This window comes from Emydura macquarii, unplaced genomic scaffold (genome assembly GCF_026122565.2).
Source record: "Emydura macquarii macquarii isolate MOO-44397 ecotype Brisbane River unplaced genomic scaffold, CSIRO-AGI_Emac_v2 contig_3506, whole genome shotgun sequence".
In the NCBI taxonomy this organism is placed as follows: domain Eukaryota; kingdom Metazoa; phylum Chordata; order Testudines; family Chelidae; genus Emydura; species Emydura macquarii.
The window spans coordinates 3,572,635-3,587,851 of record NW_027133643.1 but is presented as its reverse complement, the minus strand read 5'-3'; the positions used below and the strand labels follow the sequence as shown (position 1 = coordinate 3,587,851).

At 36.8% G+C, this 15,217-nt stretch overlaps 1 protein-coding gene across 2 annotated transcripts in view; it reads left to right on the top strand.

The window, feature by feature from the left end:
• The window catches only part of EPS15 (epidermal growth factor receptor pathway substrate 15), a 99,077-nt gene that overhangs the window by 51,297 nt on the left and 32,563 nt on the right, over positions 1-15,217 (top strand). For both annotated transcript variants that reach the window (XM_067535410.1, XM_067535411.1), the window contains exons 12-13: positions 2,888-2,973; positions 8,009-8,081. In XM_067535410.1, coding sequence (XP_067391511.1) covers positions 2,888-2,973; positions 8,009-8,081 — 159 coding nt within the window. The remainder of the gene's footprint in view (positions 1-2,887; positions 2,974-8,008; positions 8,082-15,217) is intronic.

Genomic DNA, 15,217 nt, shown 5'->3' with positions numbered 1-15,217 from the left:
CACTGGGTATCCTGATTTGTGAAAAACCATCATGCATTTGATTATGATTGCAAGTCTGCATTTGAGAGGCACTAGTCTTAGAGCTGTAGGAACCTTGCATATCAGGTTTTGAAGTGAATTGCCACAATTGTGTGGGCAAACGTGGACAACAACACCATTGTACTCTGCCTGACTCTACCTAATACTTTTTCCTCTATTCATGCAATCTCCAAATTTATAAGTTTTACAAAAAGTATGAGCATTAGCATGCAATTAGAGTCTAATAACGCCATTGAAGAAATCTGAGTTTCTTTTACTCACTCCCATACCAAATATGTTTAATTTAGAAGTAAGAAGCTATTTGTTTTTCTAACTGCCAGGTCCTACAGCTCCATTTAAGAATTGAAAATCAAGCTGGTTTACACCTCAGTTTAAACCAGGGTATAATTTAGCCCGCAGAATCTGTATAATGGCTCTGCATGACCTCTACAGGTTCAAGTTTTGTTGTTTGGTTGGGTTTGTTGTTGTTTTTTCCAGGTTTTACAGATAATGAACATTGAATTTTGTTGTTTATATAATATTTCCATCTTGTGCATGTATTTATAAGTTTAATACATAATGTTAATATTTTATATAAAAACAAATAAAGTTTAAAAAACCCCTCTAACTTGTGATGCATGGGAAGGAGGAGGTGGGGAGGGTAGCACCCCCAGACTGAGTTTGTGTAGTTAGAAAAACACTTCCTGTAAGGTTAGCATGTTTGATCTGGAGTCACTGGAACACAATGAACAGTGGTGTGTTGAGTCCCTTTTCAGAATAGAACTGAAATTAAACGCAAGCTCTTATTTTGTCAATTAAAAAAAAATCATACACTCAAGAGAACACGTTCCAATTGGCATATATTGCTATTCACAATTTCACAATAAAATTGCAGTTTACTTTTCTTTATACAAAATAGATTTGGCTAATGCATGGTTCCAGTTTTATGCCAAAGGCTATTTAAGTTTAAATATGCAGTTGTTTTATGCATATATGATTGCTCTTGCAAGTTACTATTACACACATCAGGGCTTTATGTAATGTTAACAAAGTGAACAGCATTTTATTCTTTCAGGTTCTCAAATATTAAGAGTCCTAAAATTTCAAAGTCAAACATTGCCCTATTACTTGTGTTAGGTGAGACTATGCTTAAAAATGACACTCACTTAGTTACACTTCACAGCTTTGTATCTGTTCTTGGGCAGAAAATTTTATTGTTGGGCTAAGGAAGGAGATCATTCAGGTCCTGTTTAAGGAATCTGAATATGCAGATAGGGTACTGTAAAATGAATACGTTTGCTGAAGTATGGCTGCAGACTTTGGTCTCTCTAGTCCACTGTTTCCCAGATGGTAGGTTGCATGGAGGTACTAGGTGGGTCCGTACAGTCAGGGCCAGATTAATCAATCACTGGGTCCTGGCCTGAGCAGACATATCTTTCTCCTGGCCTGGTGTGGAGAGAAGATTGTGGCGGCAACAGCACTCATTCAGATTTGGTCCAGTTACCCATCCGTTATGATAGGGGTGCCCAGGCCAAAGCTGAGTGGCATTGTGATCACGTGTGCCAAATCACGACTATCGGAGCGGAGAGCCAGGCCCAGCTCCTCAGGACAGGATGGATGTGTGGGGTGTGCTTTTTGTCCAACTCAAAGTATCATGCCTTAGGGCTTTTCTATATGGGGACACTCAGAAAAATTAATCTGAATTAACTAAAGGTGTGCATTTAAAGTGAATTGGTTAAACTGCATTAAGCACTTGTGTGGACATACTAGCCTTAATCCACTTCATCTTAATTCACTTTCAAAGTGAGTTCGGTTCATCTTAATTAAAACCATTTTAATTCTGAATAACAGTGCCCACCCAAAGTCTTAATGGAGTTTAATCAGTTCATTTAAATTCACTCTTTTAGGTTGTTCAGATCAATTTTTTTGTGTGTCCCTCTGTGTATAAACTACTACACACATTTCAATAATCCTCCAAGCAAGTCTTCTGTAAAACTTAAAAATGAGCAGGAAATATCTTTTTAAATTAATAGCAAAACTAAAATCATTAATAGAAAACTAACTCAGTGTTAGTTATAAAATTACTTTTTAAAAAGTTATTTTGTAATTAAGTGTATGTGTAGGCTTTTGTATGTCAAAGCCTAAGATTATGGTTCTGAGCTTCCCCTGGAAGAGTTCATGCAATGACAAACATTTGCAGGAGAAACAAAAGTGTTTGAATTATGGCAGATAGTATAATTTGACAGTAGTCATATTTTGTGAATAATGTAATGTTTTACAGTTTTTTTGTATTTAAAACCTTTGATCTTTAAGCCCTTAAATATTACAAACAGTTTCTAATTTTTGTGTTGGCTTAGGTTGTGCTAATTTGTAATTTGGAGACATCAATCAGATTGTTGATTTAATTCTCATAATAGTGCCTTTGGTTAGACTGATAGGTCCTCTTGACATCATCACCATCTCCTCCTCTTGCCAGTTTCTTTCTGAGACTGTCCTTGTTACTCCAAAATTTACTGGTAGTTACTTAAGACTGAGAAGCATTCTCTCCAGGTCTCTCTCATTGCCAACCTGTGCTACAGTGGTGGTATTAAGCATCTTGGTCATGGAATAAAATAGTTGTACTGATTATGCATTTTGTACATTTGTACACTCTCTAAATCTTTATTTCAGTCAAACTTAGTTTATAGCAAGTTGGAAATTCTAATGGCTTTCACAAGAATTTCACTTGCCTTGTGCTGGAGGGGGGCAGTTCTGTAAGAATAGGCTTAGAATTAAGATTACATTTTATTTTTTAGCTAGAGCTCAATACTAGGTCAGTTAATTTAATGTATAAAGTATAAACTAAAGGTATCTATTTTGTATTTTACAGAGCGCTCTAGGACTGACTCCAGTGGCAGATTTTTCTGCAATTAAAGAGCTAGATACTTTAAACAATGAAATAGTTGATCTGCAGAGGTAGGTAAAAGAGAATTACAACAATCTTATCTTAATTACTCACCTATGGTTTTAGTATTTCTTCAATGCAATTTGCTATTTCTAAACCCTAATTGTAATTCAGTAAACCATTGGCATATGCTGTTTCGTCTGTTTAGATTCACTACAATCATTCTTTCAGAAGTGCTGATGTCATATTGACATGTTTTTCTGTTGGATCTAAAAGGCATTAGATTTATTTATGCCATATAAGATTTTAACTGCTACTGGTGTATGGAAAGAGGAAACGTAGTCTTCCTTTTCCTTTGTGTCGGGTATAGAGGCTTGAGCATAAGTGTATTGTCTTGTGCTGTTTGGTAATTGTCCTTTCAGTAAAAAGCAGGGTGTATATATACAGCTTTATTAAGGATTTTGCCTGGCGTTTGTACATTTACTCTGTAGATAGCCTCTGAATTTGTGTTAACTTCTAAGTTAATGAGTTTTATTATAAATACTACATAAGGAAAGCAAATGGAATTCTTTGGAGATGGGGTGTGTGTGTGTGTGTGTGTGTGTGTGTAACAGTTGTAATGATAAAGGGTTTATATCAAGATTTTAAGAAAAGGTTGTAGAAATAGAGTAGGCAGAATCATTAGACTTTGTACATACTCCCCAAAGTTGGAGAACTTGTGTAACAGAGCATAAGTGCTTATTTAGTGGACTAATTTAGTGGAGAGGGGAGGGTTCAGGAAAAAGGAATGTTGTTGTGGAACTAAAAAACAAACAAAAAAAAGTGTAATGGGACCACCATCAGTGAGGGATTGGAGGTAACCTGTTGCTGTTAATTAAAGCATTCCTTGACTTCAGGATACGTGGGTAGATGAGTTTATCTAGAACATCTGGAAGGAGTTGGGATAGTGACAGGCCCCAGCCATTATCACTTATTAACATGGGCAGAAGAAGCTGCCCCAAATGCCTCTTTCCCCATCCACATATGTGGGGGAAGCAGAGCAGAGCCTCCAGTGAGTAGAGCTATTCTTCAGGTATAGCAGAGACTTCCCCACTGTCAGTTAGGAATATAGTGACACTCTGTTTTGACTACTCCTCTCCAGTCTCTGGCAGAGTTGCTCACACATACCTCGTATACTCCCTCAGCCACTGGAAGCCGCACGATGAGCAGAATCCTGTGCGGACACACAATTTTTATCCATATTCAACCCGCAAATATAGTCCATGGTTAGAAAGCAGATATCCGCAGATTTGCAGGGCTCTAAAAATGAGATGTCTGGATACTGTTTTCTGTAGTCTGACTTGGTGGTTTGCCCTTTCTTCTTTCTGCCCCTCTTCCTTGCTTTCTTTCCCACTGCTGTCTTTATTGTTTCTGCCATACATATGCCTCTCAATCCTTCCCTCCTTTCCTGCTCCTTTTGTCTCTCCACTTTCCTCTCTTACTTACTCACCGCCTTCTCCTTGCCAGTTAATAAAATTAATGTTAAACATATTGATTAAAAAAATCAACTAGTAAAATGGGTGCCAGATTATCTTGGACACTTCACTTATATTTTGTATTTCTTTCCCACACGCTGTTCTTTGTCTGTTGAGAAAGTTAGCTCCTTGGCGGCAAGGACTGTCATCTTATGTGTTTGTGCTTCACCTGGTAGAATTGGGTCCCGGTCCTGACTGAAGTCACTAGACCAGTGATACTCATCCTCAGTGATTCAGGAGCCAAATTAGTGATGAACATTAACCAAAAGAGCCACAGTAGTGTGAATTCATTGTTTCATTTACTATAGTACAATATATTCGTATTTAAAGTGTATGATGAGAAATATTTAGTTTATATATTATTCTCACAGAAAAATGACTGGCCAAGTATTATTTTATCAATTACAACTGGTTAATAACATAGTAAAAACATACTGATTTGTTAATAACTTAGATTGGCTAATAATTAAATCACACAGCGTTTTAATATCGTATGCTGCAAAGAACCGCAGGAGACACGTTAAGACGCCATTTGTGACTCAAGAGCCATAGTCTGAGTATCATTGCTCTAGACACTGCCACAATATAAATAACAATAATTGCTCAAGTCTACTCCAGTATTGTCCCTGTGATTTAAAAAAAAAAAAAAAAAGTGGAGGGAGATGTGGAGAAAGGTAATATCCTCGATACCAAAGGACCATGCCATTTAAGGCTTTATAGACCAAAGTCAACTCATAAAATTTTATTCAGAAATGAATGGAAAGTTAATATTATTTCTGGAGGACAGGACTATTGTGTTGCGTTTGGACAGTACTGCTTAACAGGTGGAGAGCTATTTGCCACCTGAAGCTTTGTAGTAAAGGACATTGCACTAATTCAGTCTAGAAATCACAAAGGCATGTATTACTGTGGTGAGGTCTGGATCCAAAAGACAGTCACAGGCACCTAGTCAGGTACTAATGAGAGATGATGGAGATTTCAGGAGCAGCTTGGGAGGGGAAACCACTAATACTTCCAGTTATGAATCTGTTGATCAAAACGCAGAGAAAAACTCTTCAATTGGAGGGAGGAACTATTTACATCAGTTGTATTTTACTAATTACTTTTAATATGGTTTGGTATGATAGTGTTATGACATGATTTTGTGTTTAGCTACATTAGAAAATTGTATTGATTTATAACTATAAATTTAGAAACTGATTTAGTTAAATTGGTAAAATTATCTTGTGTAGACAAGGCCATAGTATTTCAAATACTAAGATGGTATGGGGATTAAACTCCATAAATCATGACCTACTTGTACTGATTCTCTTTTGAATTAGCTGAGCATTTCTGAAGAATTTTCCACCAAACAATTTGTGAAAAATTAAAATTTGTAATATGACATACTAAAAATTTGTGAATTGAGTAGGTCTCATATAGTCTTGATATCACACTTTGAAAAAGGGAGGTGTAATTATAGCTAACCATATATCTTAGGTGGCAGTGGGCTGTTTTCTCTGCCTGAGAGTACTGCATAGATTTCTTCCCCCCCCCCCCCCCTTTTGACCATCTGACATTTGACATCCGATTCATTGTCAGTTTTTTCTGTCTTGGCCAGTGTCAGTCATTCATGGTCTGCTATTGCAACCTAATGCTATTTATGCCCTTAGTCCCTTGGACTCCTTGTTAACAGTGGTGTAAAAAGGAGGACCTATATGAAAACATGCACATAGCATGTGTTTCCCTTTAATCTTTCATACCTGAGCCAGAAAAAAGAACAGGCGCTGATCAACCTAGTAATGTTCAGATATTATCTTTACCTGTTTTATCTTTATCAACTGCTGAGAATAATGAAATGAATGAATATTTACTGTGCTTGATGTGATTCTTTGGGTTTGGGAGTATTTTTCAACCTGACTTATTTCTTAGTACCTCTGGACATTCTTTATTGGTACTGAGAGGAGTAATCTCTGGAAAATGTAAGGAAGAAAATGAAGGCTGAATTGGTAGACTTACTTTAACTGTATATCCTTGTTGATTTTTTTTTTTCCATCTACATTTTGTGGAACATAACTGATTCCCTGGAATTGCTTTTACATAACATACTGGTTCACTGAGTTACAGGAGAAACCTATAAAAATGATGCGCATGGTAAAGGATTGCTTAAAATCTTCACAACATTGCTCTTCATCTGATGAACAGTTAGTGAGAAATTGTACAATCTCAAAGGTTTACACCAAACAGAAAAGTAGATAATGACTTTATTAATGTGCAGTTTTCCCCAATTAGTCTTCTGTTCATACATAAAAATAGCAAACTGCACTTTCATTAAATTGTATTGTAAGAGTGAATAATACCAAAATTCAGTATGTGGTTATTTTTTTTTTAAATGTGCTCATTTTAAAAACTTTTAACTTTCTGATCCATGGGTGTTACGCTAGTACCATATGTAGCCTAACAGAAAACCAAAATACTGCTCAGTCAGGTTAAAGATAAAACCTTAGGGCAGTGAAGCCTTATGGCAAGAATACTTTAGCATTCACCTTATCTGACCAAAAACAAAATTGTATTGACTACCAAGACATTACAGAAATATTATTAAATTACTATTATCACTAAGATATTATTTAAAAAATCTGAAGTAACAATTGACAACTGTTCATTGATATTAAACTTGGATGACAAAACTAAAATTTCCCCTCTATGCTTCTGTTTCTTTACTCTTGAGACTGTGCATGTGTGTCTGTGTTCTAGAATTAACAATTGTAAAAAGAAAAAATCCAGAGGGTAAAAATAAATTTGGTCTGTTGAGGAAATGACTTATACACAGCTTAAAAAAAACTGCTTTGTTAAGCCTGAAATATCATTGTACAGCCACAAACAAAGGGAGGAGAGTTGCAGTTCTTGCTCATATGTTTAAAAAGGAAGTCCTTTTGTCTGATTTGGAGTTTTTATCTATTACTAATAATGATAGCTAGGAATTCCAGTGATCATTGTCCAGCCATCAGTAATCACTGTAACTTAAACTTGAATTTATTTCTGTAGAAGCAGATTTGATGTGACACAGCATATATCTGTATATGGGGTCTCTGGGTTCATCTGGTTAAAGTCAAACTAGCATTTTTGCTTTGTCTCAAAATTTCTCTGTAAATGGTACCTAACACCTTTTAAGTACAGCTAAACTGTCTGACTAATTACTTGGTTCCTGGCACTTGGAACTGTTTCCTAGCTGTTTTACTTGTGTTTCCAAGGGTTAAATATATGGAAGCTGATGCAATCCCTCCCACTTTTCCCAGCAGTCTTCATTAGACAGTTGCTCCATAGCAACAGTGAGATCACTGAAGACAGTATTTCATTGATTTTTCTCCTCCTCCCCTTCCCTTTTTGAGCTGTTCTTTTCACCAATCCATACTTCAATGAGAAGGCTTTTTTATGCTGGGCAAATATATAATCATCTGCTTTGTAAATAATTTAAGGAACTGAGACACCCTAAAATCTTTTCTTTTATTTAATGTTTCACTATGTATTTAAAAAGAGATACAGGATTAGGAAGCTGGATAACTGTAACTGATGTTCTTAAGTATTCTTGCATATTTTGTTGGTCTTCTAGGGAAAAGAATAATGTGGAACAGGACCTCAAGGAGAAAGAAGATACAATCAAACTGAGGGCAAATGAAGTCCAGGTAAAGGGGTTATAGAATTTCTCATATCTGACTTCTGATTTTGGTGGCACATTCATCCTTATAGCAATATAATGATTGAGTCTTTAAACCAAATCATTTACTGTTTACATGGTGTTGTCTAAGGAATAGATTACCTTAAAAAAGTGTGTGTGTGTGTGAGAGAGAGAGAATATATATGTATTACACAAACCAGTGAAGATATTTCAGTGCCATGCCAATTAAGACTAATAAACTGGTCAAATTAAATGGTTTTGTAGCATGTGATACCAATTCATGACAGTCACAGTAAATCCTAAATTGGGATTATTTGTTGCTCTAAGGTGAATTTTTTTAAAATCTAAACCTCCTTTTAAATAGCTTTACTTTAAAAGGACTATGACAAACTTTCCATAGGATCAGCAAATTCAAATGTTGCTGTTTCCTTTTGAATGAAGACCTAATCTAGGCAGTTAAATGCCAGGGTTTAAGAGGCTTATAGTCAGCCGAGTGCTGTATTAAATGCTGCAAAGCTATTTTTCAATTAAGTGGTAAGTTACAAAAACAGCTTCAGTTGCTGCATTTAAAAATCAAAATTTTTCTGCAGTGTGACTCCTGATTATCTAAATACTTTTTTGGATTACCAATAGACAATAAAAGCTTAGCTAGCATTTGATAGAGAATAAATGATTGAAATCTTCTTACATTTTCTGAATCTTGCTCACAACTGTTATGAATTTTTGTTTAGCTATTTTATGTTATAGTCCTCATGACTGGATGGTAATTCTTCACATAACCTTTCAGGAGATAATCAGATCCTGGCATGTCAGGACAAATGACAGCCAAATGAATATGCAACAAGATGTCAAATAGAAGTTTGCTATACCAAATGTATTAATTAAATCTGGCCACTCAGATGAATGGAGTCTATTTTTAATAATTTAGTAAAAGCTTTCACCTGTGAAAGAGAAACTATTCTGGCTATTCCTGTCTGACAAACATCAGGGATAATTTTGTATGGTATGTGCTGGAATCTCATGGTTCATGTGTGTTTATTTCCTGAAGATTGAATTCCTGACATGCTTTGAAAAGAAGACAAATAGTGCTAAATTAAAACTTTTTGATCTGTTACTTTCTATGTTTTCTTAACAGGAATTAACATTACTAAAGTGTATTGTGTATCTAGCATTTGAGGTGAAGAGGTAATGCAACAAAATGTAATGGTTGACATTGTCTAAACCAGTCATGCTGGAAGCAACTACTTTAAGTCCTTATCCTCGTAGAGGTTCTGTCAATGTGTAGACAAAGCAGACCTGCATGGTGGCTTAATCATTGTTCCTTTTCTGATCAGAGGCAGCCATAAATATCATGATACATTGTGACTGTGATATGAATTTCAGTGCTGTTGAGCTGGTTTCTGGGTTTTGGTAAAGTTTGTGCACCAGTGTTTCTAGAGCTACATACAACAAAGATAACATTGATTGTCACTAAATTGTCATGCTTGTTTTGTATTTTGGTCCCTGTGTCATTGACTACCAGGGTATTTGACTGTGTACTAGAGCGTTCTACTTTCTAATATGTCTTCTACCCGACTCATTTAGTAATATCACTGTCCAGTGTTTGTGACTTCAAAATTATTTCTGTGGTAACAACTTGTGATCTCACAAACATCCCCAGTTTGTGCTTTGGCTGAACGAGTTGTGGAGGAGATTGGGAAATACCGTTCTGCAGTAGAAATGAATTTCTTGGTATACAAAAAATGCTATAAAACAATAATAAGAATGGAATTTCAGAAAAGTATCAGTTAAAAACACGAAGTTTTGCTGAAGTGCCGCAGTTTACAAATATGAATAGCTATACTGAAAGGTCAGAAAAATCCATTAGATCATCTAGTCTGACCACCTGTATAACGCAGGCCATAGAATTTTTAACTCCGTTACTTCTGCATTGAGCCTGGAAACATTGTGTTTGATTTAAAGCATATTTTTCAGAAAGGATTCCAGTCTTGATATGAAGACCTGAAGAGATGGAGGATCCACCACTTCTCTTGGTCATTTGTTCCAGTGGGTTAATGACCCTCACTGTTTAAATAAAATAAATCTGCCATATTTCTAATTTGAATTTTTGTCTTTAACTTCCAGACTTTGCTTCTTGTTATGCATTTTTTTTTTCTGATTTGCACTAAATTTGACAGATTCATTATCTGTAGAATTCAGCATTGTCAGAAGTATTTACATAGGTGGGCAGAATAACTATCCCCTTCACCCAAACAAAAATATGGGATGTTTGTCAGGATAGTGCACTAGGAGAATAATGCATATACTAAATATAGCTAACTAAAAGCTGTCCTTTCTATTTCCATTTATCTTCCCTTAATCTCCTTCCATTTGTCTTATTTTGACTATCTTCTGTTTCATTCTTCTATCCATTTGTCTCCTTTTCCTTGAAAAGCAGCACCCTTTCATCTATTTTTTTCATATTATTTTTGATCTTCCTTGTTGCTTCGCCTTGCTTCTCTACTGTTCTTTCCCGTCTGCATTTTCATTTCTATCGCTCATTCTCTCTTCAGTACTCTCTACAGTTTGTTCTGTGTATGACAATAATTAGTGCTCTAAAAATAAGCTGATTGTCACAACACACTGTAAGGAGGTAAGTAGCATTGTTGCTATTTTACACGAGAGAAGATACTGTAGCACCCTAAGACTCCAGTTTGAATCAAAGCCTCATTGCACGGGATACCGTGCAAACGTAGAAAGAGATGGTCCCTGCCATGAAGCTTATAAATTAATGTCCTGATCTTGTTCGCACTTATGCATGTGCTTCACTATATGCACATGTGGCTAGGCACTTGATCTAAGTTAAGTGTGTGTGTGTAAATGTTTGTAGGATGGGGGCCTGAATTAAGACAAACCAACAGCAGGATGTAGCAGGCAAAAAGAGGGGCAGACAAGGGAAACAGAGTTGTAGTGCTAAAAGGCTACATGATTTACATAAGACCAAAGAGAGTCTGTGTCAGAAATGGAAATAGAACATTAGAGTTCTTTGATCCAAGTTCCTAACTTAGTCCACTGGACTATACTTCTTTTCACCACATTGACCTCCTCCTCAATGGCCAGATTCCACATTAGCTTCTCAGTAGAGGAGCCAATTTAGCTGGCTGAGAAGCAACTTGTATTTGGCCCTAATACTATCACCATCATCTGGACAGCCACCCATCCTTCAGGGTTTCCTTCCAAAATGGAGAGATCCCTGACTGTGGTCTTCACAGACCCTTTAGTGCCAACCCTAGGCTGCTGTGGTGAAATACTATGAATGTTAGGAAAAAACAGAGTCAGCTTTCCAGATGCAGTGATCAGTTTGTTTTCAAGATTCTATGTAACAAAAATGGCTAGTCTTATATATTTAAAGCAAAAAAAGGCCCGTGACATTGGGCTACCAAAATGGGTGTATCCTTCTTGTGTACCCCAAAGGCCAGCCCTGATTATACCATGTCTTTTATTGTTCAGAGAAAGGCCATAAGAAAATGTAATTTGATCCCATTTCCTGTGGAATAACGCACTGAAATCTATAGAAAGTTTGTAGACAGTTTCATTTCACTGCCCATGCGTTAATAGTTCCCTGGATAAATAGAAATTCAGTTTCCAGAACTTGCAGACTATTGCTTTTTTTAGCATTGTACTCCCTTAAAGGTTTTTAAATGTAAGGAAAGATGTGTAACTTCTGATGACCTTCTGTCTTGTCTTCTCCTTTTAACACTAGATGAGAAGTATATAGTAGTTGTTCGGGTATTTTACACCTGTATTAAAAGTATATGTAGTACTATAAATTTACATGGATCTTTATGAAGAGTTAAGACAAATTCCCTTCCTGAGGATCTCACAGTTTAAATATGATCACAGTTCTGGACAGGGAGTCTGTGGGGAATTATTGGTGAGAAAAGGAGATGATACTGTTAAGCGAGGAAGCTCTGTGAATGAGGATAGGGAAGTGTATCCCTGGCATAGGGGGCAACATGATTGAAGGCATAAAGCCTATCATAGGAAAAGCTAAAGGGAGAAGATTTGAACAAGCAGAAGGACTGACAGGCATTGGTAAATTAATGAGTCCAGTGTTGTAAGAGAGGATAAGGAGTTAGAATTTGAAGGAAGACTGTGCAGAAATTTGGGGCATAGGAGGAGGATAAGTAGGAAGGAAATGATTATATTGCATTGGCATCTTGGACAAACATGAGACGTAATGAGGCCAAACAACAATAGAAAGCTCCAGTAATCAATGTGAGAAGTGGATCACACTTTAAACAAGAATTTTTTGATTTCTTCAAATTCCAATCTGTTACTCAAATGGTACTGCTGAACTCATCTTGCTCTTCTATTCATTTGTCTACATACCTTAATCTCCTTGTTTCATCTTTTTCCTCTTTTATGCCTTCTCTGGCTGGCTTGTTCTACTTTTCTGTTTCCTTTCTATGCCTTTAATGCATTCAGCATATGAAGATTTGTACTGTGCTGATTCTCTTTCTGGAGCGAATAGATCACTCAGTAAAGCCATGTGTCTTGTTGGGTTGGGAGGTTTAGGAAGTGCTGATATTTTGCACTGAGACAACAAGTTCCTGACACTAGTGTTCATGCACACTTGAGGGATAGGTTCCATGGAACCTATCGGGTGTTTCGGAAAACAATGGCAAAGAGATACCTACCATCTTGTGATTTCAGAATCAAGATGGACTATCAGTTGCTAAGAGAACTTGTTGCTGCACCATCTGCTGCAACAAACGATGCATCTGTTCCTTTCACTCAGTCTCAGCAAGGTGTTACAAAAATAAAGGTGTTTCCAATAGTATCAAAATGTATAATTACACCTTTGTATGAAAATTGCATTGCATTGACTGTGCATCATACAGGTGTGACTCTGAACTCTGACTTGAAAGTCGGACTAGTTTTTTATGTTTGTCCCTGCAAAACAGCTGAAGATATGAAAAAGTTTTTAAATGTATTTGTAGCTGATGTGTGACTAATATAAAACTCACTATTAAGAATATTAAAAAGCAGGTAGTAATATGGGAATTAGTGTTGTCCCTTTTTGAAGGGACAGGGAATTCTGCTCTAGTTTTAAATAAACATTTTTCTTTTTTGTTACATTAGAAATTAAAATATTAATGCTTCCATTTCATTTATTTAGAGCCATACTTATTAAAAGTCCTTGATCAGTAACTGTTCAGAGCAAGCACTGTGACTTTACATCATGTGCAACTATGTGCTAAGTTTTGTTGCACCTAAGCAAAGGCATTATTTCAGTGGTGTGTGTGATTAATTAAAGTATTGGTTTGTGGAATATCCATAGCATAACTGAAGTTCCTGTTAGGAAAGGAATACGATAGCAAAGTATAACCGTTTGGCTCTGTTCCACACTGGGAACAGAATTGTGCTAGCTGTTTTTGAGAAACTAGCTAAGTCTGAGGTTTTACAAGTGCAGGATTGGCCAGTTCCTAGCATTTTGGTGAGTCTCTGAGAAGCATGGAGGGGGTATGTGGCAGGGGTTCAGGGAGGAGCAACTTCTAACAGGACAGGCCTCTGGACTAAAACTTTCAGCAGCACTCTTAAGTCTGGGGGCAAAGAAGAATCAGCTCTCAGCTTTCCATGTGGTTATTGCTAGTAAGAATGAGTCTCGTGGAAATTAGGGATGGCTATAAATCTAAATCTCAAAAAAGTGAAGCTACTCATCTGCAACTCAGAAAGAAAATGTGATGTCTAAGTTTTCGGAGTCAGTTACTGAAAGAAACCTCGTCCTTCAGTCAAAGGATTTCAGGTAATTCATAAGAGGGAAATGTTGGTGAATTGGTTTGAATTATCTGCCATTTGAATGAAAACAGAAAGATGCCTAATCCAGTTTGCTATTAAAATAAATTTACAATTTGCAGTAAATTAGGCCATGTCTATACTAGAGACCTTACAGTGGCAGAGCTGTACCGATGCAGCTGTGTCGCTGTAAGATGACTCGTGTAGCTGCTCTGTGCCAATGGGAGAGAACTCTCCCATCAGCATAATAAAACCACCAACAAGCAGCAGTAGCTATGTTGGCAGGAGACGCTCTCCCACCAACGTAACACTGTCCACACTGGTGTTTCTGTCCTGTAACTTATGTCACTTGGGTGTTTTTTCACAGTCCTGAGCGACATAAGTTATACCGACAAAAGTGGTAGTGTAGACATGGCCTTAGGCAGACAAGACCATAGAGCTAGAGTTCAGATAGTTAATTGAGCAGATGAAGATGCAATTTCAGTTACATTGAGCTTTTTTTTAATGATGGAAGATTGTTTAATCATTTTCCTGCCACCTCACCCCCATATTTATATTACTCCCTTGTCCTGTGCATCAAACACCTTTGCTTTTATGTTCCAGAGGGTAGCCATGTTAGTCTGTATACAGCAAAAACAAGAGTCCTGTAGCACCTTAAAGACTAACAAATTTCTGCTTTTATGGTGTTTCACCATATAGACCTTCCTATCTGACCTGTCATTTTAATGAGCCACCAACCTTTACCTTTGCTCTTCCAAAAATGCAAGCCTGAATCATCTGCTTGTTGAAGCACCTTTTGTATTTTTTTCCATGCCACTTTTTTGCAAGCAAGAAAAGATTTCCCATCAAAATTTAGAGCTACCTTTATATCCTCTTTCAACTCCCATATGTAGATTCTGCTCTGCTCTTCTCTCGTGCCTATAGTACGCTGCTATCTGATGAGAGTTAACTGGGTGGTGAACTGAGATCGCTGTTATACAAAAAGTGCTCCTTTTACTATGTAAACTTAAATTATGAATTCTGGGGTAGGGTTGCCTTCTTAAATTTCAAGCTTGTACAGTGTATAGCACAATAAGATCCTGATCCTTGATTGAGGTCCCTAGGTGTCTCTGCTGTATAAATAACAAATACTGACTAGAACTAGTATTTTAAGGAGGGATTTAAATTATGGTCATTTGTCATAGGAAAGAATAGCCTTCGTAACGCACTGATAGGGCAATCTGGAGAGCTGGATTTCAGTTTTGGCTCTGCAACTGGCAAGTCTCTCACCTTTCTGCCCAAATTTCTTCCCCTGTAAAATTGAGGTGGCAGTCCCCAGCCACCCAGGGGTAGTGAGGGTAACTTTCTTTTGTGAGGTGCACGGAT